This window comes from Enhydra lutris, unplaced genomic scaffold, assembly GCF_002288905.1.
Source record: "Enhydra lutris kenyoni isolate GAN:26980312 unplaced genomic scaffold, ASM228890v2 scaffoldscaffold85, whole genome shotgun sequence".
In the NCBI taxonomy this organism is placed as follows: domain Eukaryota; kingdom Metazoa; phylum Chordata; class Mammalia; order Carnivora; family Mustelidae; genus Enhydra; species Enhydra lutris.
The window spans coordinates 4,744,180-4,769,154 of NW_019154169.1; the positions used below are offsets into that span (position 1 = coordinate 4,744,180).

A 24,975-nucleotide genomic window follows, 5' to 3' on the forward strand; every position below is an offset into this window, starting at 1 on the left:
AGGGCCAGACTCTCTGGTATGGATGATATTAATAACTAAGAGTTGTTATGTGCCCCATGGTTCTACCTGATCTACATTATCAATCTCCCCTTCCCTTCCCTAACTAGCATGACAATGGCTCTCAAAGTGGGGTCCCACACCAGCAGCATCCATATCAACTGGGAACTCGTTAGAAAGGCACATTCTTGGGCACCTGGGTGGCTCAGTCGGTTAAGCGTCTGCCTTCAGCTCAGGTCATGATCTCAGAGTCCTGGAATTGAGCCCCACGTTGGGCTCCCTGCTCGGTGAGGAGTCTGCTTCTCCCTCTTCCTCTCCCCACCACCGCCCGCCGCTCATGGGTGCTCTCTCTCAAATAAATAAATAAATTAAGAAAGGCCCATTCTTAAGGTCCCATGCCAGACGGCAGGAACCCAAAACTTGTTTTGACAAGTCCTCCAGGTGATTCTGATGCACGGATGTTTGAGAACCTAGAGAAGCTGAGGTCCCCCAGGTGGTAACTGCACAGCCCTGACTTGAGCCCAGAGCTCTCCCACCATGCGCCCCGCCATCTTGGTGAGAAACACCTGAGCTCACTGGCCCGAGAGCACTGAGGGATCCCTGAGAGTAGAGTTGCCATGTGGGAGTGGTTCCTCAACAGGGCTGTTTTCCCCTGGGTTTTGAAGAGGGCAGAGGATACCACAGAGGCCACAGTGGAGACTGAGGACAGGACTCACCAAACCACATGGGCAGGGAAGGCGGTGAGGCCATCTTGGCTAGAATGGGAGGTCGACTTGCAGGACAAGAGCTGTGGGTGCTAGCGGGGCTGGGAGTGGCCAGGAGGGGACCGACCCCAAGGCCTGCCCGGGCTCTTTCCTGGCGGGACTCTATCCTATAGAGAGGAAGACATTGAATCAAGGACTTCATGCACAACGCCAGACTGCAACCCGTGACACCTGCTCCCGGGACCAGGGCAAGGGGGGCTTTCAGAGCACAGAATGGAGGTGTGTCTGGGGGGTCTCAGGAGCCAGGGAGGTGTCCCACTGACAGGAAATCCCACAGGGACACTGTGTGTGAAGGCTCTCAGTGGGAACATATTTGGCAAAATTTCAGGCGCTGAAAATAAGGCCAAGCAGTGGTCCAGGATTGGGCAGAGCCTAGTAGGGGCTGCCCAGCAGCTGCGGGAGTAGTCCCCACCAGATCTCCTGCGCACACGCACGGGGACCCCGCCCTGACACACCTGTCTTCTGACAACAGACCCTGGCTCCAGCAGGTCTGGCCTGGGAGGAATGCTCCTAAGGACTTCGCCCTGAGGAGCAGAGCAGTGTCAATAATGAGAGACTCCGGTAACCCTGTGCTGCCCAAAGCGCCACCTAAGCACCATGCTGATGAGCCCGCTGATCCCAGGAGGAGGGCAGAGCAACTTTTACCTGAATATGTATGTTCAACTCAGCACTTACCAGAACAAAAGGACACCAGCATGCCAAACGGGTGATTTTTTTTTTTTTTTTAAATAAAAGCTTAGGAGGAGACTAAGCTTAAAAATCAGTCAAGTGATTGATTTAAAGAGATGTATGAAATAAAGTTTCACAGACAGGACAAAAGTCCTGAAGGTCATAGGCAAACCTCTAAAGTTTAGGAAAAATGAAGTGATCTGAGGCAAAGACCATCTCATAGGAGGGATGAACTTTTGGTGATGACACACAAGGAGGACCAAAATTCAGGAGTATCACATTCCACCCCTCTCCTGGACTCCCCCAGAATTCATCTGTTCCAGCAAAACATGTTTACTGAGCACCTACTCTGTGCCAGGACTATGCTGGGCTCTAGGGTTATCACAGGGACCAAGAAGAAACACTCTCTGACCTTGTAGAGCTGACATTCTGTGGAACAGACAGATGACAATCAAATAAACAAGTGTTGGTCAGATAGTGAGAGTGCTAAGAAGGAAATTAAGCAGGCAAGAACGGAAAGCGCTGGGCAAGGCTGCTGTTTTAGAAAGAGTTGAGAGCATTTGAGTAGAGAGCAGAAGGAAGCAAGGGAGGGAATTCTGTCCCTTTCTGGGGAATGTAGATCCAGGGAAAAGCCAAGATCAGGTGCAAAGGCCCATGATGGGAAGGTACTTGATATGCTCAGGAACAAGGAGGGAACCAGCATGCCTGGAGGTGGCTGGTAAACAGAGCAGTTGCCCAAGGGTGCCTGATCACAGAAGGCCCTGTAGGTTAGGACTCAGGCTTTTACTCAGAGTGAACTGGGCTGTCAGGGAGGATGATATGCGCAGGAATGTTTCGGAGGGGCTGAGGTTTCTAGGACCCTGCTTGTAGCTGTGGGGATAATGAGCTCAGCAGGTGCAGGCAGAGGGCTCAGAAGGCCAAGAGAGAGGAAGTGGAGATGGTGAGAGGGGACAGGTCAGGACCTCTTTCGTAAGAGGAACTGATGGAGCTTGCTAAAGCTGGAGAGAGGGAAAGAAGGAGTCCAAGATAGCCACTTCCTCAGCTGCCAAAGATGGTGGAAAGAACAAGATGGTGGAGAATACAAGTGTGCTCTACTCCAGCCCCGTCAATAGGAAAAGTTGGCTGGCACCTCTCCCTTGGGAAATGATGAGCTGAGGAAGAGTCAGAACCCATGGTACAGTGCTTCAGAGAGATGGGGACAGGTGCACGAGAAGACATCTGTCTGGGCTCGAGTAGAGGTGAGCAGGTCTTGTGTTGGCAGGGACAGGCCACCCTGTGTAGGAAGGAGGATGCCCGGGCACCAGGCCAGGGTCATGACAACATGGATCTCCTTTCCCTCTTCTCCCGCCAACCTCCCAGGTGCCCCCTGGCTGAGACAAGCCATTGGTGGCCCCCAATCCCGTCCTGAGGACAGTGTCTGGGGCAGGCAGCTCTCTTATCCTCATGATGAAAGGGCTCCAGGCCAGGGCGGGCTATTCCAAAGCCTCCCCCTGGGCCAGAGCAGGGGACTCACAGCACTGCTCAGGAGCAGCCAAGCCTCTCTCTATCCCACCCTCCTGGTTTCCAACTCCTGCCTGCTCCCTGGACAGGAGACAAGCTCAGCCTTACCGGCCTCACAGACAAGGTGGCAGACAAGCAGAAGATCCCACCGCAGAGGCTGGTCTTCCTGGAATATCTTCCCTGGGGAATGGGAGGGAAACAATAGGGTCTCTCCATCAAGTCCAGGCTAGGGCCGAGAAACCAGAGGTGTGTGACTCAAAGCCACCATGGAGTGTTGGTCAAGCCGAACAAGGGATGATATCCATAATACTAATAGCTCACTGTGACAGAGCACACATTCCACGACAGCCACCATGCAAAGGACTTGCTGTGCTCATGATTTCTCATGGCATACCCACCAGGTCAATCCTGCCAATATCCAATCCCATCATCTCTCTTAGAAGAGAAACTAAGGGATGTCATGGCTGTTACTGGCAGGACTGGGATTTGAACCCATCTCCTGGGTTCAAATTGTGTCCTGGGGAGGGGGCTTAGAGGGGTCACATGGCTCACAGGGGGTACCTAGTTGCCTGGTTCCACTGCTTCCCCGGTGCGAGGGGATGTCACCCAAAATGGTAGTCACCCACCACAGAAGAGTAGGCATACCACCCAATGTCAATTACAGGAAGAATTGTCAATTACAGGCCTCAGTGGAAGAATCATCAACAGGAAGGAATCACCGGTTGCAGAAAGTATTTTAGAACGCTTGGTCACCCAAAATGGAGACCATCTACGTCTTTGGAGGAAAAGATGGAAGGATGAGTAAAGGCACCAAAGTTACAGAGTCCTGCTTCCACCCTGGCCTCTTCCATTAGCCCTTGGTCTCCAGAAATCAAGGCACATCTGTGAGCCTATTGCCCAGTTTCCTCTTGTTAGAAGACTGAGCAATGCCTGGAGTATGCCAGCGGAGGCCTCAGGCCCTCCTTCTAGGTGATGATCAGGGATTTAAGTCCCAAGTGGGTCTCCTGTCAGAGACCTTTGGAACCCTGTTCCCCAGCTGGAGTCCCCATTGAGATTGCTGGGGATTTTAACTATTGATTTTGAAATAATTATAGAATCACAGGAAGTTGCAAAAATAGTACTTTTAATTTCGAAATAATTATAGATTCACAGGAAGTTGCACAGATAGAATAGAGTTCCTGTGTGTCCATGTCTTACACAATGATGGTACAGTATGAAAACCAGGAGTGTGGCATTAGTACAGTGTGGGTACAGTTCCAAGTCCTTTGATCACATATCTAGATGTATGTGACTACCACAACCAGCAAGATCCAGAATTTGTCCCTTACTACAAGGCTTTTCCTTGTAGTCAAACCTACTTCCTTTTGCCCCTGGCAACCAGCAATCTGTTTTCTATCTCTATCATTTTGTCATTTCAGGAATGTTACATAAAAGGAATCATATGGTGCATGACCCTTTGAGGTTGACTTTTTTTTTCTTAGTATAATGCCCTTCAGAATCATTATCAATATTATGCCCTGCTCTCGCTACTCCATGGTATGGACGGATCACAATTTAACTCTTCACTTACTAAGAGACGTGCTGGTTATTGCCAGTTTTTGGCTATTACAAATAAAGCTGCTGTGAACAATTGTGTAAAGGTTTGTATGTGGACATAAGTTTTCATTTTGGGGGGATAAATGCCTAGGAATGCAATTGATGAGTCATATGGTAGATGTATTTTGTTCATTTTTCAAAAACCCCACAACCTAATGTTTTGGAGTGGCTGTACCATTTATATTCTTAGCAGCAATGTATAAATGATCCAGTTTCACTGTATCTGTCACTGATACATGGTATTGTTGCTAGTTTTTTATTTTGGCTGTTCTAATAGCTATGTAGTGATATCTTACCACGGTCTTGATTTGCATTTCACTGATGGCTAGTGATGTTGATCATCTCTTTATGTATTTATTAGCCATCTGTGTATCCCCTTTGGTGAAATGTCTCTTCAAGACTTTAGCCCGTTTTCTAATTGCCCATACAATCCACTTACTTACAGTGCACACTTCAGCGGTTTTATGCTCACAGTGGTTTATATTCACAAAGTTGTGCAAGCATAAACACAATCAATTTTAAAATGTTTTATTTTAAATAAACGCCAAGCCACACATGGGGCTCAAACTCATGAGCTGGAGAGCAAGAGTCTCATATTCTACTGACTGAGACAGTCAGGCACCTCCAACCATAATCAATTTTAAAACATTTCATCACCCCCAAAATAAACCCATGCGCATTAGCAGTCACCTCCCATTTCCTCCCAGGACCCCCACCCCAGCTCTAGGCAATCATTAAATCTACTTTGCATCTCTATAGATTTTCCTTTTCTAGACATTTCATATAAATGGAATCGCACAATATGTGGCCTTTTGTGATCAGCTTCTTCCACTTAATGTTTCCATGTTCAGCTGTGTGGTAGTATCTATCAGTACTTTATTTCTTTTTCTTGACAAAAATTTTATTATGTGGATTTACCACGTTTTCTTTACCCATTCAGCATTTGAAGGACACCTGGGCTGTTCCTACTTTTTGCCTTTTATGAATAACGCCACTATGCACATTTGTGTTCAGATTTCTGGATGGTTATGTTTTTCTCTTGGGCATATACCTAGGAGTGGAAGTGCAGAGTTATACGGTAATTCTACATTTAACCTTCTGAGGAACTGTTTTGAGATTGTTTTCCAAAGTGGGTGGAGAATTTTACACTCCTACCAGCAATATATAAAAGATTCAGTTACTGCACATCCTTTCCAGCATTTTATATTGCCACTGTTTTTTATTTTAGCTGTCTAACAATAATAGGTGGGTGGTACTCTTACCTCATTGTGGTCATAATTTGCATTTCTCTAAAGGCTAGTGACTGTTGAACATCTTTTTATTTTATTTATTTACTTTTTATTATTAGTTTCAGGGGTAGAATTCAGTGATTCATCAGTCGCATTCAATACCCAGTGTGAACATCTTTTTATATGATTATTTTCCATCTATATATATCATCTTCATGGAAATGTTTCCTCATGTCTTTTGCCCATTGTGAAAATTATTGAAGAAAAACCTCACTAAAACAGAGCAGGGAGGCTAGAAGGGGAAATTGAAAGGGGGAGCCATACAACTCAATGTCAATTACACAAAGCGTGGTTAACTACAAACCCCAAAAGAAGAATTCTCAACAGGTAAGAATCCTCAATTTACAGGCCCCAAGTGGAGAAAAGATGTGCATTTCACCTCCTACAAGAAATCAACTACCACTGCAACTCATCCAATGAGAAACGTTTATCACCCTGGACGTGTGTTTTTCTTCAACAGACTTTTGTTCCCAACAACTCCTTTTAACTTCTTCCTTGTCCATAAAATAACGTTCCTCTCCTTTGTTTGTTGCATTTGCCTGTGGTTTTACCATAACTTGCTTGTACACTGCAATTCTGTTATTCCCGAATAAACTAATTTTTGCTGGTAAAGCAACTTACTGGTTTATTTTTAGGATTAACACCATCTTCTAATTTGATTGATTTTTTTTTTAATGTTTTGAGAGTTCTTTATATATATGCATTCTAGATATGCACATATTCTCTTCCAGTCTGTAGTTGGTCTTTCATTGTCTTAACAAGGTCTTTTACAGAGCAAAACAAAACAAAACAAAACAAAAACCGAACAAATTTTTAATTTTGATGAAGTTCAATTTATAGATTTTTGGGGTTATGCTTTTGGTGTCGTGTCTAGGAATGCTTCATCAGGCCCTATTCCCAAAGATTTCTCCCCATGTTACCTTCTAAAAGTTTTATAGTTTGATGTTTTGTACACAAATCTGTGATCCATACTTTGAACTCCTTTTTGTATAAAGTGTGAGGTTTGGGTTGAGGTTCATGTTTTGCTTATGGATATAGCCAATTGCTCCAGCAACATTTGTTGAAAAGACTTACATTTCTTCCACTGGATTCCTTTTGCTTCTTTATAAAAAATTAGTTGGCCACATGTGTGTTCTCTAGTTCATTCAGCTGACCTATGTATTTATTCCCCCCACCAGTACCACACAGTTTTAATTACTGGCTTTACTTTAAAATAAGCTTTGAAATCAGGGTAGAGTGACCACCCCATTATTCTTCTTCAGAAATGTTCTATCTAGGGGTGCTTCGGTGGCTCAGTCAGTTGAATGACTGACTCTTGATTTCAGCTCAAGTCATGATCTCAGGGTCCTGGGATCGAGCCCCCTATCAGGCTCCATGCTCAGCAGTGAGTCTGCTTGAGGGTTCTCTCCCTCTGCCTCTCCCCTGCTCATGCACATGTTCTTTCTCTAAAATAAATAAATAAATCTTTTAAAAAATAATCTATTCTAGTTCTCTTTCTATATAAACTTCAGAGTAATCTTGTCTATAGCTACACAAATGTTTTCTGGGATTTTGAAAGTAGTTGCATGAAATCTGCTTGTCAACTTTGGGAGAATTGACATCTTTATTGTATTTAGTCTTCCAGTTCATGAATCTGGTATTTATTTAGGTCTTCTTTTATTGTTTCAGCATTGCTTTGTCATTTTCAGTATACAAGTCTTATATAGGTTTTGTTAAATTTATTACATCTAATTATTTCTTTTTAAAAAGACATTATAAATGGGATTGTATTTTACATTTCAGCTTTCATGTGCTCATTGTCAATATTTAAAAAGTGACTAATTTTTGTGTTGATCGTGTATTCTGTAACTTGGCTAAACTTCCAGTACTATACTGAGTAGAGTGGTGACAGTGGGCATCCTTGCCTTGTTCCTAATCTGAGGGGGGAATGTATTCAGTCTTTCAGTGTTGACATATCACCCTTGGTTTTTTTTTTTTTTTTTTTTTAAGGTTAGTTATAGATGGTCAAGTTGAGGATCTCTATTCCTGGTTTCCAGAAGTTCTTTTCATAAACGGGTGTTGAATTTTGTCAAATTTTTTTTCCTACAACAATTTATATGAGCATCTGATTTTTCTTCTTTATCCTATTAACATATTACATTGTTTGATTTTCAAATAGTGAATCAGCCTTGCATCCCTGGAATAATAGTCACTTGGTCATAGTGTATAATTCTTTTCATATATTGCTGAATTCTATCTGCTAGTATTTTGGTAAAATTTTTTGTCCCCCATATTCATGAGGAATATTGGTCTGTAGTTTTCCTTTATACTGTTTTATCTTTTATATTTGTTTATTTGTTTGTATCAGGGTAATCCTGGCTTCAGAGAATGAGTTAAGAAGTGTTCCCTCTCCTATTTTCTGGAAGAGTTATGTTGAATTGGTGTTATTTCTTCAAACATTAGCCTGAATTCTCCAGTAAAGCCATATGTGCCTGGAGATTTTTTTCACGTTTTAAATTATCTTAGTAGTTATAGGGCTATTCAAATTACCTGAGGGGCACCTGGCTGGCTCTGTTGGTAATGCCTTTGGCTCAGGTCATGATCCTGGGGTCCTGGGATCAAGCCCCACATTAGGTTTTCTGCTCAGCTGGGAATCTGCTTGTTCCTCTCCCTCTGCCCTGCTTGTGCTTTTTCTCTCTCAAATAAATAAATAAAATATTTAAAAAACACAAAAATTACCTAATTGACATTTGGTGAGTTGTGGTAGTTTTTATTTTTTGAGGAATTGATCCATTTAATCTTTATTTTAGAATTTATGTGCATAGCTTGTTCATAGTATTCCCTTAGTACCTTTTTGATGTCTGCAGGACCTATCATGACGAATTGATGTTAACAATTTGTCTTCTCTCTTTTTTTTGTCAGCCTTACTAGAGATTTGTCAGTTTTATTGATCTTTTCATGAAATAGACATTTAATTATCTCTATTATTTCTCTGTTTTCTGTTTCATTGATTTCTGCCTTTGTAGTTATTATTTCCTTCCTTATGCTTGCTTTGGGTTTATTTTTCTCTTATTTCCTAGCTTCTAGAGATGGAACCTTATATTGTTCATTTGAGGCTTTTCTTCTTCTTTTTTAAAAAGATTTATTTATTTGAGAGAGAGAGCATGCGAGCTAGAGGAGGGGCAAAGGGAGAGGTAGAGAGAGAATCTGAACCAAACTCCCTGCTGAGTGTGGAGCCTGACGTAGGTTCAATACCATGACCCTGAGATCATGACTTGAAATGATATCAAGATTCAGAAGCTTAACCTACTGAGCCTACTTAAGCAGGTGCCCCTGAAGCTTTTCGTCTTTTAATGTAAGCATTCGATGCTATAAATTTCCCTCCTGAATTTAGCTGTGCCTCACAAAATTTGATAAGTTCTATTTTCGTTTTCTTTCAGTTCAATGTATTTTTTTCTTACATTTCTCTTGAGATTTCCTCTTTGACCCATAGATTATTTAGAATTGTGCTGTTTAGTTTCCAACTCTTTGGAGATTTTCCTCTTATTGATTTCTAGTTTGATTCCATTGTAGTTAAAGAATATACTCTACAAGATTTTAATTATTTCAAAATTTTTAAATTTTTGTTTCTATCCCTACATACATATTGACTATTATGTGTCTTGTCATAGATTTCTTGGGTTTATCTTGTTTGAGATTAATTCAGCTTCTTGAATCTGATGTATGGGTTTGTTTGTTTGTTTGTTTCATCAAATGAGGGATATTAGTTCTTCAAATGTTTTCTCAGCCTCACCCTCTTTCTCCTCTCCTTCTGAGATTCCAATGACTTTAATGTTAGATCTTCTGTCATACTAGCCACACATGCCCCTGAGGCTCTGTTCATTTATTTTTTTTTTTTTTAGTTTATTTTCTCTCTCCTGTTCAAATTGGTTAAATCCTATTGTTCTATGTCCCATTTCACTGATGTTATTTCTATAATCCCCATTCTGCTGAAGAGCCCATTCGTTAAGGTTTTAATTTCACTCGTATTTTTTTAGTTCTAAAATTTCCTTTTGATTCTTCTTTATATCTTCTTTCTTTGCTGACTCTCTTTCACTTGTTTCAAGTATGTTTGTAATTGCTCACTGAAGCATTTTTATAATGGCTGCTTTAAAATCTTTGTCAGATAATTCCAACATCTGTGTCATCTTGGTGTTTGTGTCTGTTGATTATATTCCCACATTCAGTTTGAGAACTTCCTGGTTCTTAGTGTGCCAAGTGATTTACAATTGAAACCTGGACATTTGGGGTATTATTTATGGGACTGGATCTTATTTAAATTTGTGCTATTTAGGGGCGCCTGGGTGGCTCAGTTGTTAAGCGTCTGCCTTTGGCTCGGGTCATGATCCCAGGGTCCTGGGATCGAGCCCCACATTGGGCTCCCTGCTCGGCAGGAAGCCTAGTTCTCCCTCTCCCACTTCCTGTGCTAGTGTTCCCTCTCTCGCTGTGTCTCTGTCAAATAAAAAAATAAAATCTTTAAAAAAACAACAACAACTATGCTTTAGTTTTTCACTGCTCCAATGAAATGAATGGGGCACTGCCTCATTATTGCCAAGTCCGAGTAGAAGTTCAGGTTCACCACTCAGCCCCTCCTGACATCTGGTGTGTGTGTGTGTGTGTGTGTGTGTGTGTGTAACTTTCTTATCATTGCTAGGCAGGGATAGAAGAACAGGTTCCCCATTATGCATTCACTAATACCACCCTGGCTGGGAGAGGGAGGGTCAATCCGTTGCTGTTTTCCACACTGCTTCCATGTAGATTCCACAGTAGGAGGTGGGCTTATGACCACTGAGTGACGGTGAAAGCGCTGACCCTCCTCCAGACCTCCTCTTACACCACTCTAGTAAGGAAATGGTGCCTCATCACTACTGGGGTGTGTGTGTGTGTGGATGTTCAGGCTCCCCATGTGGTCTCCACTGACCCTGTGGGGAGGAATAGTTCAGTGGGGATGGAGGGCCCAGCTTCACACTCACTCAGCCTTCTCTGGCACCACTCAGATGTGGTATGGGGGACTGGCCTGGGTTCATTACAGCCTAGCAAAGTTGGAAGTCTAGGGTCCCACACAGCCTTTGCTCTCAGGGGTGGGAGTGAAGCAGAAGGTTTTTCTGTGATATTTAGCTGAGGCAGAGCAGTTACTGCCTGAAAGACTTCTGTCTTTCTGGGTTTCCCCTTTCTTGGTTCTTTGGCTAGAAGATCAGAGTTTTGCTGAACTCTTTTTGTCTGTGCCCATTGGCATTTCTAGTTTCTTTCTTCTTTAGTATCCAGTGAAAGCCTGGGAATTCACCATCCTATCATTCCTCAGGTCCCAAGGTTCCTAACCAGTGTGTCTTCTCTCAAACTTTCAATGTTTTCTTATGCTTGTTTTATAAAATCCAGAGTTTTAGTTTTTCTGAGCAAAAGAAATAGGGAAGAACACACCTTCCTAGAACATTACTGTTTTTTGAACAAGCTGTCCTTTCCCTTTTCCTTCTCAATGGCGGCAGTCAGTAGAGCTTGGTGATGTCAGGATGCAGATTCCTCAGAGACTTACCTATTCAAATCCCTATAGGATCTGGACGGCTCTGCCTGATGTCTGGTTCTGGTCTCAAGACACTGACTAGAAGCCTGACCACATAGAAAAGTTCCAGTCTCATGACTTGCCCATTCACTAACACTTCATGTAAGTTACCTTTCTTCTTCCTGATATTTGTGTGCTCTTCCCTCAACCCTTGGGAGCTGCTGAAGCACCCAGATAAGTGACCAGATGCCCCACCATTCTTGCCTTTGGAGGAAAAGCATGGGAATGAGAATAACTGGATGGTAGCACTAAACTACAAATATTTTCAGATTGCCCTGTGCCTTTTAGGAGCAGGCTGGCAGTTCTGACGGCCTGGCTTGAATTATCAGCGTTTCCTGAGAACTGGATGGGGAGGAAGTTGTGGAGGAACTAGCTCTAACTATCTGATGTAGAAACTCCATATACTGAAACTAAATACTGACCGTGGGTACTCAAGTGTTCCCTCCAATCTGCCTCTGACCCCACATGGCCCTCATTCCCTCTTTTCCCACCTCTCTACTTCGCCATGCCTCTTGGTTGGCCTGCGAGTCACTGAAGGGCAGGGGGTGTGGCCGAGGAGGCTGAAAAACCTTCACTGTGCTTCCCCTTTCACTCTCAGATGCGCCCAGGGTCCCCGAAGAAGGAGGACACGAGGAAACAGGTAAAAACCATTTTTGCTGTCCTTTGCATTCGGCAAGCCAGTGTGGAGCAGCTGCTGTGTGCCAGGCCTGGGAGCACAGTGGCTAGTTGTCCTCCCTCTTGCCTGTGTTCTAACAGGACACAGACCCCTGTCTTTGAGCATGGCCCCTGATGGGCTTGATGGTCTTCTGAGAGTAAGATGGGTCACCAGATTCCCTGGGAGGGAAGAATGGCCTTGGGGAGGCTAGCTCTGAGATCCGGCAAGGCCCTCAACTGGCCTGTTTTATGAGACCAGGGGTCTGGGTAGTGTGACCTTATGCTGAGCCTTTGTGCCTAATGCCTATCCCCCCCCACCCCCGGCCTCCAGCCTAGTCTCAGCAGCCTTCCAGTTCCAGGCCTGTGGTCCCATTTCTTATGGCCCAGAGACGGCCTGGAGCTGCTGGGGGTGAGCACACAGCCCTGCTCTGAGGCGTGCCCTCTCCCACTTGTCCTGGTGTCCTCAAGCCATTCCCCCATGAGGGCGGCTGGTGGCAGAGGGGGCGCAAGGATCCAGCTACTGGAGGCTAGTCTTTGTCACAGAGAAGGGAATCTAGCCCTTGCCACAGCTCTTGCGGAAACACAAAGGGACTTCCAGCACATCCCTCAAAACACTGACCCTGCGACCTTGCCAAGTTTTTCACAGGAAAAGTAAAATCAGTCCCGTGGCTAAAGAAGTGTGGGCAATGGACTGTACTCTGGCCCCCATGCTGGGAGACATATGATGTGCACCCAGCTGATGAAAGGGACCAAAAGACCCACATTTGGGAATCAATTTACCTTTTTAACCCAAGTTTTCTCAAGTGGATGTGGCCTTGAAGAAGTTTTTGTGTGTAGCACTGTTAGCGCCCGCACCGCTGGCATCTGTTCTGCCTGGAGAATCTGCCCCCGTTCACAGTCCTCACTCCTAACCTAGGCCCAGCCCAGGCTGGCACAGCCTCTACTCCTGGGGACAGGCCTCCTTCCTGCTCGGCAAGCGGCCTCGCTTTCTCCATGCCAGGTACTGGGCCCCCAACAGCAGCTGGCACGAGCCATGCAGCCTGAGAAGATGAACAGCCCGAGGGGGTGAGGGGCCCTTGATGCGTGGGAAATGTTGGTTGCGCGGGTGGGACGGGTGCAGGTCTGTACTGAGGCCGGAGACACACTCTGTCACACATCCTGCTAACTCCAGAGGGACCAGCACAGAGGGGCCCAGCCATGCAAATTGGCACATAAATTTAACTCTCTGTAATTGTAACTCTATGTAAAAGTCTAGTAAGGTGGTGGAGAAGCTCACTAGTGTCTCAAAGAGAGACAGACGGGTCGTGGCTGCAAACTGGGGGCCCTTGACTGCCTCCAGCCCACAGATAGGTTGGGTTTGGCGAGCACCGTGTTTGCTTGTTTATTTCTGAAAGCAGGACATTTCACATGAAAATCTGGCTTCTTACTTCTCTTAAAACAGTGGAAGGTCAGGCAGTGCTGAGCTCATGTTCCCAACTGGCAACAATTGGCTGGGACTAGCGTGTCATTGTCTTAACCCAAAGCATGACCTCTGTCCCCACCTGGTTGATTTATGTTTTCTTCCCAGCCACCAGGCTTCTCTGAGTGGGACCCTTGGACCACATTCTCCTAAGTTCTTTCAGTCCCCTCTAAATGTTCTCCTGGAATCACACTTAATTATTAGTTTTAGAGTAATTTTGTTCTTGGTCTTTAAAATCAAGTTTTGAGCATGGTTCTGCCCTACAGAAAACCCTCCACTACTTGCCTCAAGGGGAGCTTCAAGTTACCCAGGGCCTGGGATTCAAGGCGACCAGTGGTCTGGTGCCACTCAAAGACTGAGAGCTGGGCAAGAAGTTTGTAAAATAATGAATGGATGGACAGATGGAAGAATGGAAGGAAGGATGGATGCCTGGATAGATGGATGGATAGATGGACGGATGGATGGAAAGAAGGAAGGAAGGATAGATAAGTGGATGGATGGTTGGTTGGTTGGATGGAAGAAAGGAAGGAAGGCTAGGAAGGAAGGCAGGCTCGCTGTACAGAGTAGTTAGGCTGACACAATAGACATGGCATGCCCACAAAAGGCCCCATGAACATCCAGAATTCAGTTCCTGCCATACAACCAAATGTGGCCCTCCTGGGATCAGGGAAGAGGGGTTGGAGCTTGGTGGGTGAGCAAGAAAGTCATCTGAAAGAAGTAAGTGACCAGACGGCTCAAAGACAAATTCTTCCCAGCCCAGGTTCCTGCCTAGACACAACACCATGCATCTCCTCGGCCCCTCGCTCCTGCTCCTTGGTAAGGACTGTGGTCTAGGCTCGGGTTCTGGGATGTCTGTGGGAGCTGGAGGAGGAGAGGAGTTGGGGAGGGTGGGGACAGACAGGGTGTGTGTGTGTGTGTGTGTGTGTGTGTGTACACTTCTCTCTTTGTGTACCTTCCTCTCTCCCTCTATCTTCAGAGGGGATTATTCATTTGAAAGCTCTTTATGTCCCTCAATAATGCTTTTTGATCACTGTGGTGGGTTCCAGAATACTTGGCCTTCTCTGACTCATCTAAATGGAGGTTTGAGCACCCCCACACTCTCTACAGCTGGGAGGGGGCCTGCGTCTGGATTCCCTGTACCTACACAGTTCGCTACACGAGTAAAGATGAGCTAGAAGAACTGATCGTGTACAGAAACTATAAATATGATGAAGCCACCAAGAACTTCGAGGGGCTCATTCTGTATAATGACACAAAGCCTTGGAAGCGTCCTGATCCCCTGGAGAGGGTTCAGTTCCTGGGAGACCAAAGATCCAACTGCACCATACACATCAACCCTGTACTGGAAGAAGACAATGGCTGGCTGGGGCTGAGGATGATAAAGAAGAATTCCAAATGGATGGAGAAAATAGACCTCAATGTCTCTAGTAAGGCCCTGGGAGATGGGGGCCTCTGCCTTCGGTTTCGGGCAAGGAGGGAGGTGGGAAACCCCCAACTCCTGGGACAGGGGATGCAAACCAGGCTGCCTGTGGAGGCCAGGCAGGAGCTGCCAGTGAGTGACCCGGGTAGCCTGAGACAATGGAGCCCGAAGCCTGAGCACCTGTCTCTCCTCAAACATTGAACCTGGCCCTCAGCTCCCACCCATGCTAGAATCTGGGTTCCAGTTTGCCTGATTTTTCTTTCTTTCTTTCTTTCTTTCTTTCTTTCTTTCTTTCTTTTTTTAAGACTTTATTTATTTATTAGAGGGAGAGAGACAAGAGGACAAACAGGGGTGGGTGGTAGGCAGAAGGAGAAGGAGAAGCAGGCTTCCCGCTGAGCAGGAAGCCTGATGCGGGGCTCGATCCTAAGACCTCGGGATCATAACCTGAGCCAAAGGCAGATACTTAAGCCAACTGAGCAACCCAGGTGCTCCTGCTTGCCTGATTTTTCAAGGGAGGATGGAAATCTGGTTTGAGTGAATTCTCCCAGTGCCTTAATATTGGCAATTCATTCTAATCAGGCCTCCATGTCTAGAAGAGACACAGGTAGGGGATGAGTAAAACCTAGGCCTGAGACCTCCGACCCACAGCCTGTTTCTTCAAGTGCAGGGGCTGGAGGGGTCTAAGCCGAGCAGCCCTACACTGCGATGAGAGATGTAGCTTCAGACCGTCAGTCCTAGGGGTGGCTGAGCCGGGGGGTTCCCTAAAGGAATGCCATGCTGGATGCCTCCCAGCACTGAGGCCATTACAAATGCAGGTCTGTCATCAGAGCCAGGAAAGGCATGGTGACCGAATCTGGTAAAATTGTCCCTGGGCAGGGGAGCGATCTTGAAAATGTTTAGAGAGCAAACATCAGGGAAGGAGAACGAGGTTAAGTATAAAATATAAAACAGGATTCCTAAGGAGAAGCAGGGATCACGGGACCTTGAGCAAAAGTGATGCAAAGCAGAGAAAGGCGGGCCTGAAGAGAGAGGTGGAAGGGACTGGCAAGGGGGCCTGAGGGCTTATTTGGGGCAGGGCATCTATAGCCAGGGGCGAGAGGCCGGCAGGAAGGCACCTGGTCTCCCAGGCCTCCAGCTTGGCCCCTACTCTCTTGCAGAGACCCCGCTTCCACTTCGAATTCAGCTCCCTCCAGAAATCCAGGAGTTCCGGGAAGTCACTCTGACCTGCTTGCTGAATTTCTCCTGCCCTGGGTACAATATCCAGCTGCAGTGGTCCCTGGAAGGGGACCCTGGAGGGTCCTTGAAGGAGCGTGCCATCACCTTGACCTCCCTGACCACCAAGACTATCTCCACCCAGAGCAAGCTCACCTTCCAGCCGCAGTGGATGCACCACGGCAAGAATCTGACGTGCCAGCTCTGGGACCGCAAAGCAGAGCAGATGCTCTCCAAGGAAACGGTGTTGCTAGATGTGAAGCGTGAGTGCCCCCCAGGGCCCCAGGGGAAGGATGAGATTCTTGTCTCTTCTCCTCCACCTCAGAGTGTGCCAAGGGTATTGGGTACCGACACGGAAGGATGCGTAATGCGTCCGTGGACATCCATGGCTGGGAAAGGTCCCGCCAGGGCTACGTCCCTCCATCACCCCTGTTCTTAGGCCCAGCATTTTGGGGAACAGCTTTGTCTTAGCATCTGGTTTGGTCTAAGAGAATAACATAATATCCTTGAGCTCTGGTGTGAATTTGAGATCATGTGGTTAGGTTTTTTACTTCCCCTGGGTGGAGGGGGCGCGGGGTAAGAAATGTCTTCACATCATTGTTTGTGCCTCATTCATTCATTCAGTAATATTTACTACGAGCCTCCTAGGTGCCAGGCCTCTTCTTGCCCACTGAGGAGCTAGCGCTGCAGCTGGGGAAGACAGACAATGACTAGATTAACAAAGAGATGCCGATCTTAAGGGTGGGCAGTGATAAGTGTATTGGGGGGAAGCAAAGCTGGGCTCGGACAAAGAGAGGGAGGGACAGAGGCCTCTCTGAGGACAGTGAGCTTGGGTGGAGGGAAAGATTGAGGCAGGTAGCTATTTGCCACAAGATCCCAGGAAGAGAAAAGAGGAAGGACAAAGGCCTGGGGGTGGGAGCTTGGTGCACCTGTGTCAGAGTGAGGGGCTGGAGAGCCTCAGCCCTGTGTCCAAGGGGCCAAGTGGTAGGAAAGGAGGGCCAACACCAGACCTCGTGGGCGGCAGTGCAGTTTTGGATTTTATTCTGCATGGGGAATCCACTGAGCAGTTTCAAGCAGGGGAGTGGCCAAGTCTGACTGACAGGATCAGGAAGACAGCTGACTGCTGGTGGAGACCAGAACTCTGGGAACGGGTTATAGGGTGGCGCACAGAGCAGAGACTGGTTAGGAGTCTGGTGACGGTCACCAGGTGCTTGGACCAGCCCACCCTTGTTGACAAGGGGGACAGCAAGTTCCGCCCACCCTCACCCACTGTGTATAGGCCGCTGCTTTATCTGAATCAAAGCCCTGCAACGTCCCCACTACGTGGCACCCTCTGAGGAGTCTCCGCCCCCCTCTCCCGCTGCCCCTCTGCTCCTCCAGATGTCCCAAAGTTGAAGATTGAGGGCAGTCCCGAAGGAGCCAATGTAACAGAGGGAGAGTCTGTGACCATGACGTGCCAGGTCATTAGCAGCAACCCAGAGGCCCGGAACATAGCCTGGCTCAAAGACGGCACCCAGCTGAGGAAGCAGACGACATCTACGCTCACTCTGTTCTCTGTGACCAAGAAGATGAGTGGAAAGTACCAGTGTGAGGCCTTCAATGATGTAGGCTCAGGACGGTCGGATGCAGTGGTCCTCCAAGTATATTGTGAGCCTCCTGGGAGCTGGGAGCGGGGGGAGGGGGGCAGGCAGGGAGTTAGCAGGGCGTGGAACCGAGGCCCTGGAGAGGTGAGCAACAGGGGCCTCTGTTCACCTCCCTCTTCTGCCTCTGCAGATGCTCCAGAACCTTCCAGGGTTGAGATCTTCTCCTCGCCAGCTAAGGAGGGGGATAAAGTAGAGATGACTTGTATGTCACTGGCCAATCCTCCTCCAACCAATTACACCTGGTATCACAACGGAGTGGCAGTGCCGGGAAGCACAAGCAAGAGCTTCCAGATCCCAGCGGTCCTCCTCAGCCAAGCTGGGAAGTACTCATGCATGGCAGAAAACAGACTCGGTCCTAGTCAAATTGGCCAGGAGACTGAGTTAGACGTCCAGTGTGAGTAGTCACAGGGCCTCTGGGTTCTAGCGGGAGGAGGAGGCAGGCCGATGGGGTGAAGGAGAGTCCTGGACCCCCCTGGCAAGCAGGGGGTCTCCCGACACGTACGCTCCTTGGGCAGGTGCCTCACTACTGTTCCGAGTTGTATACCCAGCACCAGAACAGGGTCTGGCTCGTAACAGGTGTTCAGTAGATGTTTGTTGAATGAATGAACAGCAAGATGCCAGGGCCCGTGAGTGACGCGGAGAACTTGGTGTCACTTAGTGCTGGAGCTCCAGAAGGGGGCCTGAAGTTTTCGAGAACTGGAGCAAAATGTCTCACCGCCTTTCATCAGAGGTCAGACCGGATCAGAGTCTCATCCGTCAGTCGAGCCCGTGACCAAGAGAATCCCTAAGTTTGAGCCTTGGACCCTGAGATGTCAGAGTCTGAGTCAGATACTCACTCTGATGGGGATGTTCGAACCCTGAACATCTAGACAGTGGGTGTGTGAAGCAGCAGCAGCAGCCACGTTTCCAGAGTGTTTACTCCTCTCTGAGGGCTTCATCCCAGTTCCTCCTGGCAGGGACTCTACCAGGTCAGGTGGTCTTAGGACCCCATCTAATGGAGAGCACACTGAGTCCCACAGCCCACCATCACTCAGCTCGCAGCCCATCCGGCTCCAGGGCCGTGCTTTTCCCTTTCTCCCCACCCAGGGAATGCCTGCACTACAGCGGACTAGCACTGTGCCCCAGGCCCCCGTGGAGACCCACAGACGGGGCGCCTCTACCTTGCACACGCCATGCATTCTCTGCTTGAGCTCTGCTCTAGTCACCATGCCTCAGACCACAGCCAGGGCTCCGGTCCTCATACAGACCCAGGAGGGAAGCACAAGCCTTCCTTTGGTAGATTTAGGAATTGTGTGAATGCAGGGGATATGCTGGGGCGGGGGGTGGCGGAGAAGGCACTGGGAAAGGTAGCCTGGACAGCAGACTTTTCCTTGCCCATCTGTCTGGTTTTCTCCCAGATGCTCCCAAGGAGGTAACCACGGTGATTGAAAACCCCACGCGGATTCAAGAAGGAGATACTGTGACCCTGTCCTGTAACTACAGTTCCAGCAATCCCAGAGTTACCCAATATGTATGGGACTTCCAAGGCTCTCAGATGAAACAACCATACGAGGTGCTGATAATTCAAAAAGTTGCCTGGGACACCAGGCCAATCACCTGTGCAGCCTGTAACCAGTGGTGTTCGTGGGCTCCCATTGTCAACCTGGATGTCCAGTGTGAGTGACCGGGCAAGGGGACCCAAGAGGTAGCCCAGCTGTGATATGGGCTCTCAGGGCGAGGGGCCTGGGGCCTGGGCCGGAACCTTCACAGAGAATTAAGGGCTGAGAGTCTGGCCTCAGGGCCAAGGGGAGAGGAAATCATGGGGACAGGAAGAGGGAAAGGGACCCAAGAGGCCAGCCTGAGGCCCTTGCTCTCCAGATGCACCCAAGGATGTCAGGGTCCAGCAGATCATCCCCTCCTCTGAGATTCACTCCGGAAACCGAGTCCGCCTTGAATGTAACTTCTCAAGTAGCCGCCCCAGAGACGTCCGCTTCTTCTGGAAGAAAAATGGAATCTTTCTGAAGGAAGGAAAAGAACTGAGCTTCGACTCTGTCTCTCCAGAAGATGCTGGCAATTACAACTGCTTTGTCAACAACTCCATAGGTCAGACCATGTCTGAGGCCAGGACGCTCCAAGTGCTGTGTGAGTGCATGGCTGGGGCTGGAGACAGGCCGAAGAGCCCGTGACCAGCTACCTGGATCCTGATTTTGCTTCTCCTTATAGATGCACCAAGGATGCTGCATGTGGTCATCAGCCCAAAGGACCAAGTGATGGAGGGGAAGAAGGCCATCCTGACATGTGAGAGCGACGCCAACCCTCCGGTCCGCCTGTACACCTGGTTTGACTGGAAGAACCAAAATCTCCACCATTATGATCAGATGCTGAGACTGGATCCCGTGAAGATCCAGCACTCAGGTGCCTACCGGTGCGAGGCCACCAACCAGCTGGGCAGGGTCCAGTCGCCCCCCAGTACCCTCACTGTCTACTGTAAGTCTCCTCCTGGCCCCTCCTCCCCTTACCCCTCCCCTGCCGTCCTGTGGGGTGGCCCAGCAGGTCACTTCCTGCTCCGCACAGGCTCACCTGTCTGCCTCCTTCTCTCGAGACTTCTCCCGACCTCTCTAGGAGGGTTCCCTCTAGGCCTGCCCCTGCCTGCCAGACATCCTGGGCTCTTTCTCTGTCTCACCCCTGATAGACTGCTCATCTTTATCTTGAGATTTCAGTATTTTTTTTAAGATAAGGTAAAATAAAATAGCATGAAAAAGTAAATAATAGAAAGACACCTCTCCTTTCTTTCTCCCTGAGGACTCTACCCCCTCCCTAAAGGCCTTCAGCACTGGCTGCTGGTTGCATCCCCTTACAGAGCTATTCTGTACACGCACAATACCATATAAGTTGGTCTATGTCTGTACACCCTCCATCACGTGCACACTTTGTCCTGGACGTTCTTTTTTTCCCATGTAACAATGCCACTCGGAGACTGTGCTATATCCATGTGTGTACAGAGTGTATGAAGAGTCTGGAAACAATAGGGAAGATATTTAATTGACTTTTTCAGATTAAACTTGGAGCTATGGCTTTAGATTTAGAGGGTGGTGGCCTGCCAAGCTGGATGCCTGAACGGGTTCTTTGGAAATGCGACATATTGTATAAACACCCGTGTCTGGGGTCTCCACTTTGCAGACACCCTAGAGACCTGCCTTTTCCCCTCAGGGCTGCATTGTCATTGTCTTCCCGGGCACAGAAGCGACAAACGCTATCCACCCCGTGCCTTTCCCCACAGCCCTGCGCTGTCTCCAGCTCTGGTCCCACTGAAAGACAGTTGCAGGAGAAGTTCTGATAAGTATGGCCAAGCAGCCGCTAAAGAAGTTGTAGCTTGTACTGCGTGTCCTATGTGTGCCTGTGTCTGTCACAAAACAGATGCTCTCCTGAGAGTCAGACCTTCCCCCACCCAGGCCCCAGTAGGCAGGGGCCAGCTTCTCCCTTTTTCTATATCTTGGCCCCTGCATATGGAGAAGTTGCCCGGGCAAGGACAGTGGCCACGCAGAGAAGCTGAGGATGCCTCCTGGGCAAATGCTGCAAAGCAGAGCTGGCCATGATCCGAGAGAGGCAGGATCCCCAACTCATGGTCGCTCCTTCCCCCACCAGACAGCCCGGAGACCATCGGCAGGCGAGTGGCCGTCGGAGTGGGGTTCTGCCTGGCCACCCTCCTCCTGGCGTTCTGGGGAGTCAAGCTTCAGCGAAGGTAAGCTCCTCCCAAGGCCCACATCCTGGGCTCTCCCTGATACCTTTCCCTGAGTGACTCTGGTTGGCCATCCTGGAGCCCCCCCAGCATGCCCACTGCAAGGGGTCCTGTCCCCACTCCCCGATCCTCACAGAGCGGGGCTTTATTTATTAGCTGGAAGAGGATACGGAGCCAGCAGGGGCTCCAGGAAAGTTCCAGTGGCCAGAGCTTCTTTGTGAGGAAGCAAAAGGTAAGAAATGGAAAAAGATGACCAGGAGGGCAGACTCAGAAGTCAAGGGGAGACAAAGGGAAGGGGGGATGCAGAGCATGGTGGGGGGGAGGTCAGAGGTCAGAGGCCAGGGGAGGGGGACTCTGGTGAAGAAAGGAGTGGCAAAAGCTGAGGCCTTGTCTCTCTCCCAGGTTAGAAGGGCTCCGCTCTCCGAAGAGCCCCACTCCCTGGGGTGCTACAATCCTGTGATGGAAGATGCCGTCAGTTATGCTGCCTTGCGCTTTCCTGTCAGCGACAATGACACACCAAGAACTGGGTACCGAGTGAGGGTCCCGGGATGGGGACACGTGAACCCAGGGAGGGCTGTGGGAGGAACAGCTCGGCTCGTGTCCTGCCTGCCCTCTTTGCGGCAGGCCCATGAGTCAGGCTCCGCTCTGGGGTGCTCTCAGGGGCTAGGGGAGGTGGAAACAGGAAGAGTTCACGCAAAAGTCTTCATCTGCGGCCATCCACCCACCCTCCTTCAGAGATGCAAGGACCCTGGAGACAGAGGGACCTTCTCCAAACACGGATGACACCGTCACTTACTCTGTCTTGAAGAAGTGTCGAGTGGTAAGGGGACTGGGCTGGGGAAGGAGGGGGTGCCCCAGATGGGAAGGACTTGGCGGCCTCTGCGGTGGCAAGGGCTGGTGGGGGGCGGGGGGTTGCTCAGACACAGGTGTGGTGGGAGCCAGGGCGGACGGCCAGTCCGAGATGCTGACTGCAGCCAGCGTGGGGGCAAGAGGACTTCCGCTCGGGCTCCTGGACCCTCAGGAGGAGCCAGGGAGGGACGAGGCCGGGAACGCAGATTGGGAGGCTGGCGGCCGTGAGGCCCACCTCACACCGTGTGGCTTTCTCAGGGCGACTATGAAAACGTGCTTCCGGACAGTCCAGAAGATGAGGGGATACACTACTCGGAGCTGGTTCATCTCGGGGTCGGGGAGCGGCCTTTGGCCCAGGAAGCCGTGGAATACGTGACCCTCAAGCACTGAGGGGCCACACCCACTGGAGCAGAGGCACCGAGGGAGAGACCAGAGGGAGAGACCAGGGACCAAGGAGCTGGCCCCACCCCTGCCGCTCAGCTGCAAAGCCACACAACCTCCCTTCCACAACCAAGCACACGCACGCGCACACGCACACCATCACTGATGCCCCGGTCAGCGCCCAGAACTTCGTATGTGGCCCAGGGATGGGCTTCCTTCTCCACGCTGGTGACCCTGACCTTCCCAAAGACCTTCCTTGTCCGCTCTCCTTCCCACTAGGAAAGTCGTCTAAACCCCGATCCTGCACTGCACACATCCCCCTGCCCCTTCCTGGCCACCTGCTGCTTACCCCCACCCCCACCCCCAAACCCCATCCCCAGCGGGCCGGCGTCCCTGCTGGGGTCAGCTTGTGACTGTATTTTTTCCTTTCCCTCTCCATCCGTTTGGACCTCTCACCCCTGCTCTGAAAGCCCCACTCACTGGTCCTGTGCCTAATTTCTGCCTCTGGGGCAAAGCACAGGGATAGAGCGGCTGTCCTGAGCTGGGTTCTCCTCCACAGGTCAGCGAGGCATTCCATTACGCTGCTGCAGCCCCTCCCCATGGGGGTCTGGTGGGCTGAGACACACACTGGTGTGGACAGACTGTGTAACACACACAGAGCTGCACAATAAAGATGGCTCAGATACCACCTCAAAGAATCCATGAACGATTCCCATCTGTGGGGTCAGAGTGAGAAGGGGGAGATGCAGGAGGGCCTCGTGGGACCTGGGGAGAAGGGAAAGCGGTCGAGGCAACCTCAAGGTCAAATCAGCAGCCTGGGGAGTCCGTTGTCGTGTTGCAAAGGGTGCACTGACCCTGCAGGCAGACCAGCACAAGTCCAAGTCCTGACACTTCTGCTAACAAGCTCAGTGATCTTGGGCAAGCTCACCAGCCCATCTGAGCCTCAGTTTCTTCATCCGCAAAATGGAGATGCCGCCACTTATGGGGCAGGCGGCTCAAGACAGGAAGTGAGGACATATATACTGGAGTCACTTTTCAGAAACCTAACACAACAGCCCAACGTCCCTAAAAACCAGATTGCCATCTTGTTTGCCACTCTTGAAGAATGCAAGAAGGAGAACCCGATTCATCTCTCGCAGCTCTTCTCAAAAGTCCTGCTGCCGAGTTTGGTCACACCCCCCAGTTGCCCAAGAACTTCTCGAAAGCCAGCTGCCTTGAGAAATCTCATCGCTTTCCTCTTGACCCACTGTCACCATTACCTGTTCCCTGCCAGGTTCGCTAATTCGGACTTTCCACTTCGGTCCTCCCAGTTTCCCCACCATGTACAGGTTTGACCTTTCTCCACTTATTCTTAAAAGCAGAAACACGTGGGTAATCCATCATCAAGGGGACGCAAGTTCCTGGCCCGTGGTGGGCGCTGCACAAATTCCACCTTTCTCCCCTGTGCTCCCTTCCCGTCTGCTCGAGACCAGAATCTGCTCTCTGAGAAGACGACGTTCTGGTCATTCTTGGAATTGTACCAGAACAAGGCACTCATTTCCCCACCAATCCACTTTGTCGCCAGTGTGAGTTAGCATTTCTGGAGGAAGGGGGGACAGCCAGAACTGTCTCAGGCAGAAGGTAAGGGTTTAGGTTTTCTGTCTCTAGAATGAGGTCCAGGATCATTCGCCCACTCAACCGTGTATTCAGCAAACATTTACCGAACACCTGTCAGCGCATCCAGTATAGAGCAGTTGTTGGGGGTATAAAAAAGAAACGACATCAGCCTCATCGTGGGAACCTCTAGTCTAGGGTACCCATAAGGTTTTAGGGCATGATCCCCTCTAAGGAGCTAGAGGCAGCCCTGAACCTGGTGAGGCCTGGCACGGGCTCCCTGGCAACCAGCAGGTGCCCTGCCTTCCTGTTCAAGCCCAGCTGCCAACATTAACCTACTCCGTGACCAACTGACCGAGAGATGTGGCTGTCAACAGGCCAACAGAATTCAGACAGCTCCGAAGCCAGGGCTTCCAGAATTCAGGCAGCAATCCACACGGCCCCAGATTTCCCTGTCCTCTCAGGGCCCAGACAACCAGCCATTCATTCACTTACTGAGTCCTACTATGGCCAACAAGCAGGGGATAAAGCAGACAGAAATCTTGGGCCTCACTGACCAACATCCCAGCAGAGGAGCCAGCAAATATGATATCACAGGCTCATGAATGCTAGGAATAAACACAGCGTAAGATGAAGATAGACTGGAGGGGGGAGGG

General features: G+C 49.2%; 1 protein-coding gene across 3 annotated transcripts; it reads left to right on the forward strand.

The window, feature by feature from the left end:
* Positions 1 to 11,755: 11,755 nt before the first annotated feature.
* LOC111161419 (CD22 molecule) lies at positions 11,756 to 23,428 on the forward strand. 3 transcript variants are annotated; one of them, XM_022525043.1, is made up of 15 exons: positions 11,978 to 12,030; positions 12,961 to 13,109; positions 14,264 to 14,319; positions 14,550 to 14,930; positions 16,081 to 16,398; positions 17,516 to 17,782; positions 17,909 to 18,172; positions 19,176 to 19,433; positions 19,636 to 19,899; positions 19,981 to 20,244; positions 21,403 to 21,499; positions 21,653 to 21,728; positions 21,899 to 22,023; positions 22,232 to 22,316; positions 22,604 to 23,428. In XM_022525043.1, the coding sequence occupies exons 1-15, from the start codon at positions 11,989 to 11,991 to the stop codon at positions 22,733 to 22,735; spliced, it is 2,778 nt and encodes a 925-aa protein (XP_022380751.1). In that variant the 5' UTR covers positions 11,978 to 11,988; the 3' UTR covers positions 22,736 to 23,428. The 3 variants fall into 3 exon arrangements, with proteins under 3 accessions (XP_022380753.1, XP_022380751.1, XP_022380752.1); XM_022525044.1 differs by having other exon boundaries at positions 12,961 to 13,044; positions 14,259 to 14,319; XM_022525045.1 differs by lacking the exon at positions 12,961 to 13,109 and having other exon boundaries at positions 11,756 to 12,030.
* Positions 23,429 to 24,975: the final 1,547 nt, after the last annotated feature.